This window comes from Gossypium raimondii, chromosome 11 (assembly GCF_025698545.1).
Source record: "Gossypium raimondii isolate GPD5lz chromosome 11, ASM2569854v1, whole genome shotgun sequence".
In the NCBI taxonomy this organism is placed as follows: Eukaryota; Viridiplantae; Streptophyta; class Magnoliopsida; order Malvales; family Malvaceae; genus Gossypium; species Gossypium raimondii.
The window spans coordinates 23954741-23959605 of NC_068575.1; the positions used below are offsets into that span (position 1 = coordinate 23954741).

A 4865-nucleotide genomic window follows, 5' to 3' on the forward strand; every position below is an offset into this window, starting at 1 on the left:
CCAAATCAAAGAAAAGGGTGAAACGAGCAAACCCAAGGCTCCAGTTGTTGATGTTGGGCGTGGGAAACAACAAATGCAACCAGAACGTTCAAGAGACATTTTGTGCTTTAAGTGCCTTGGTAGAGGACATATTGCCAGTCAATGTCCAAATCGGAGGACCATGATACTATTAGAGAGTGGCGAGATTGAGTCCGAGATAGAAGAAGAAGAGCCAGAACTCCATACAGTAGATGTTGATGAAGATGATGACAATGTGCAGACATTTGCAACCGGTGAAGCACTTGTTATCAAGAGAAGTTTGAACACTCAACCAACTCAAGAAGAACAACAGTGAGAGAACATCTTTCATACAAGATGTCTCGTCAATGACAAGGTATGTGTTGTAATTATCGATGGTGGTAGTTGCACTAATGTTGCTAGTTCCGTGATGGTTGAAAAGTTAGGACTGAAGACGACAAAGCATCCCAATCCCTATAAATTGCAGTGGCTGAATAATGGAGGAGAGATTAAAGTAAACAAGCAGGTGTTAGTTCCGTTTGCCATTAGAAAGTACAAGGATGAAGTACTTTGCGATGTCGTTTCAATGGATGCGAGCCATTTGCTATTAGGTCGTCCGTGGCAGTTTGATAAGAGGACAATGCATGATGGTTTTACAAACATATATTCTTTTATGCACAAAGGAAAGAAGTTCATCTTAGCACCTTTGACACCGAGTCAAGTGCAAGAAGATCAGGAGAGATTGCGAAAGAATACTGAAGAAGTTCGTGGGAAAAACAAGATGAATGTGTATGCAAGTAGCAAAGAAATCAGGAAATGTCTTTCCTCTCAACAATCTTTGCTCATTTTGTTGTTTAAAGATTCTTGTTTATTGTCTGAAACTTCTAATGTTTTGCCTACTTCCATTTCATCTCTTTTGAAGGAATTTCAAGATGTGTTTCCGGATGAAACACCCAAGGGTTTACCCCCTCTTCGTGGCATTGAGCACCAGATTAATTTCATTCCTGGAGCCACAATTCCAAATAGACCAGCCTATCGAAGTAACCCCGAAGAGACAAAGGAACTTCAAAGACAGATTTTAGAGTTGTTGGATAAAGGTTACATTCGAGAGAGTTTAAGCCCATGCGCCGTACCAGTGCTATTGGTACCTAAGAAAGATGGGACTTGGAGGATGTGTGTTGATTGTCGAGCAGTAAATCAAATCACAATCAAGTATCGACACCCCATTCCTCGACTCGATGACATGCTGGATGAATTATGCGGAGCGACTATCTTCTCCAAAATTGATTTGAAGAGTGGATATCACCAGATTCGTATGAAAGAAGTCGACGAGTGGAAGACAGCTTTCAAAACAAAGCTAGGTTTGTACGAATGGTTAGTGATGCCATTTGGATTAATGAATGCAACTAGTACTTTTATGAGACTGATGAATCATGTTCTGCGATCTTTTATAGGCAAATTTTGTGTTGTATACTTTGATGACATATTAATTTATAGCAAGACTTTGCAGGATCATATAGAACATTTACGAGCTATTTTGCAAACTTTGCGAGAAGAGAAATTGTTTGGTAACATGGAGAAATGTGTGTTTTGTACTAACAAACTTACATTTCTTGGTTATATTGTTAGTTCTCAAGGAGTTGAGGTTGATCCTGAGAAGATAAAGGCGATTCAAAATTGGCCACGATCGACATCCATTAGTCAGGTTAGATCGTTTCATGGTTTAGCCAGTTTTTACCGTCGGTTTGTTCCCCAATTCAGTTCTATTACTGCTCCCTTAACTAGGATTATAAAGAAGAATTCCGTCTTCTCTTGGGGTAAAGAACAAGAAGATGCCTTTTTAAAAATAAAAGATTATTTGACAAAAGCCCCTGTTTTAGCATTACCTGATTTCGATAAAATGTTTGAAATTGAATGTGATGCTTCTGGAGTTGGTATAGGTGCTGTTTTGTCACAGGAAAAGAGGCCCGTTGCATATTTCAGTGAGAAACTTAGCGGAGCAACGTTGAACTATCCTGTTTATGACAAGGAAATGTACGCACTGATCCGGGCTTTGGAGACGTGGCAACATTATTTGTTGCCTAAAGAGTTTGTCATCCACACTGACCATGAGGCTTTGCGGTATATTAAAGGTCAGCATAAATTGAATAAACGACATGCTAAATGGGTTGAATTTTTGGAATCTTTTCCTTATGTCATTCGTTACAAAAAGGGAAAAGACAATGTCGTTGCTGATGCATTATCACGTAGATATACCCTTTTGAGTTACCTTGATTCACAGTTGATTGGATTTGCATATATTAGAGAATTATATTCTGAAGATCCTGATTTTAGAGATAAGGATAATGCTTGTGAGAAAGGAGCAGATGGAAAATTCTACAGGCATGATGGATATCTTTTCAAAGAAAATAGGATATGCATTCCACAGGGTTCAATGCGTGATATACTGATCCGTGAAGCACATGAAGGTGGATTGATGGGTCATTTTGGGGTCACTAAAACGTTACACACCTTAAAAGAGCATCTTTTTCGGCCTAAGATGCGCAGGGAAGTTGAAAGGTATTGTGAACGTTGTGTGACTTGTCGGAAAGCAAAATCGAAGGTTTCACCACATGGTATGATACGATGTAGCCTAACGAAACAGACTATCTTCGTATGTTACGGATCTAGGAATGTTGTAAGCACGTTCCTACAACAAGAAAACAGCAAGGAATTAAAGAAATAATCATGGTAAAATATGGGTAAAATAAAAGAACGAAAATGGAAGGAAAATGAAGTTGTTGGCGTTTAAAACAAAAAGAAATTCAATCGGTGAAGTCGAACGCTTCATGAAACGGCCAAGGCAGCAACTTGAGTGTTCAACAATGGCAAAGGTAATCGTTGGAATAGATTAACGTTAAACTCGAAAGAACTTGCACAATCTACTGAGCAAACCCGAATCGAATCTGTTCAACGTCAAAAGGACTTGGACCCTCTAGATAGCGATCTAGGAACCCGAAGTATCAAGAAAATTTGACACAACAAACTAAGTCTGAAATGCCAAGGAAAGTTCAATGAAGAACCGAAATTGAGAGAAATTCTCAAACGTAATTGTTTTCATAAATCATCTAACCTGAATACATCATTTTAATATGTATTTATAAGTACAAAAGAGGGGTGTTGAATGGAAATTCGTGGCTGTAATCAAAAGGGTTTAAAATAAGGAGTTATAACTCCTTTTGGCGTCATTTAATAACACCATACATTTAAATTTCAAACGACAACCTCCCTTGTTCTTATCCTTGTATATTCGGCTACACATGCACACACACACTCTTGTGCACAAGCGGTCATGTGCTCCTCACATGTTTGGATGCCTCATAGGCTGCCACAAATGCATAGGACACTTGCCATTACATAGGACACGTTTCAGCTGCTTCTGGACTCGTCAGCTGGAGTTGAGCTGGTGGAGCTGAGTTTGAGCTAGCTAGAAATGTATTGAGCTGAAATGAGCTAGAAACAATCTTTCAGAACTATTTCGAGCTGAGATGAGCTGCATTCACATATTTGAACTTCAACCGAGCTAGAAATGATATCTTAAGCTACTGTCCATTACGTTTCCTTATGGTAAACAAAACAAACATGCATTAAAGTAATGCAAACTTATTGAAAACTTATTAACAAGCTGTAAACATAATGCAAACTTATTCATTAAAACACAAACAACATCAAATCAATACCAAAACATACTTAAATACACACATAATACATAGTAGAACCTAAATACGTCACATATCAGCATGCAACATGTTATAAAGCCTATGTTCTAAGGCATGAACATGATCGAATAAATCTGGAATCGTAGCACAAGTAAGGAACAAGGCTTCCCTGAATTTCTTTGCCTTAGATCGAGTAATAGGTCCTAATGGTAAGACCTTCGGATCAGTTTGCTTTGTTGGTGTGAGCGTGCGCACATCATCCCCCTTTTGGAAAAGGATTTGTCCTCAAATATGTAGAATCATCATAAGGGGTTAAATCAGATACATTAAATGTGGCACTCACATTGTATTCTCCCGGCAAGTCTAACTGGTAGGCGTTGTCATTCACTTTCTCCAACACCTGAAAAGGACCATCACCACGCAGAATGACTTGGACCGCCTGGTCGGAAATCGTTCCTTTCGAAATGAACCCAAACCCAATCTCCCACATCAAGGTGACTCGCTTTACGCCCTTGTTTGCTTGCTTTGTATATTGTTGAGTCCTTCGCTCGAGGTTCTCCTTAACTCGTTGATGCAATTTCTTCACGATTCTCGCTTTTGCTTTACCGTCCTGTTCATCACCGTTCTGCGGCAAAGGCAACATATCTAGAGGCGTAATAGGATTAAAGCCATAAACAACCTCAAAAGGTGACATCTTAGTAGCGAATGTACAAGATGGTTATAAGCGAATTCAACGTGTGGCAAACAATCTTCCCAAGTTTTGATGTTCTTTTAATGATGGATCAAGTAAAGTAGATAAAACTCATTAACAACCTCGGTTGCCCATCATGCAGGGATGACAAGTAGTAGAAAACATAAGTTTCGTACCTAGTTTGCTCCAAAGAGTCCTCCGAAATGACTCAAAACTTCACATCCCCGCGAAACAATCGACCTAGGAATACCATGTAATCGTACAACATCTTTAAAGAACAAGTTAGCCACATTAACAAAGATCATCGGTCTTATGGCATGAAATGAAATGTGCCATCTTCGAGAATCTATCAACCACAACAAATATACTATCCTCGACTGTTCTAGTTCGAGGTAATCCCAAAATAAAGTCCATTGAAATATCAGTCCAAGGGGATTCATGAATAGGTAAAGGTAAGTACATACCATGTGGTGAAACCT

At 39.0% G+C, this 4865-nt stretch overlaps 1 protein-coding gene across 1 annotated transcript; it reads left to right on the forward strand.

The window, feature by feature from the left end:
- The first annotated feature begins 427 nt into the window (after positions 1-427).
- On the forward strand, positions 428-3463 carry LOC128034765 (uncharacterized). The gene is made up of 4 exons (XM_052623606.1): positions 428-1448; positions 1611-1697; positions 2130-2599; positions 3398-3463. The coding sequence occupies exons 1-4, from the start codon at positions 428-430 to the stop codon at positions 3461-3463; spliced, it is 1644 nt and encodes a 547-aa protein (XP_052479566.1).
- Positions 3464-4865: the final 1402 nt, after the last annotated feature.

Bases quoted from the DNA above. Each gene is read 5' to 3' on its own strand.
- LOC128034765 (XM_052623606.1), top strand. From the start codon at position 428: ATGGTTGAAAAGTTAGGACTGAAGACGACAAAGCATCCCAATCCCTAT. The intron at 1,449-1,610 runs TAGGCAAATTTT...AACTTACATTTC, and splicing joins TCATGTTCTGCGATCTTTTA to TTGGTTATATTGTTAGTTCT. The intron at 1,698-2,129 runs GTCAGGTTAGAT...GGTATATTAAAG, and splicing joins GCCACGATCGACATCCATTA to GTCAGCATAAATTGAATAAA.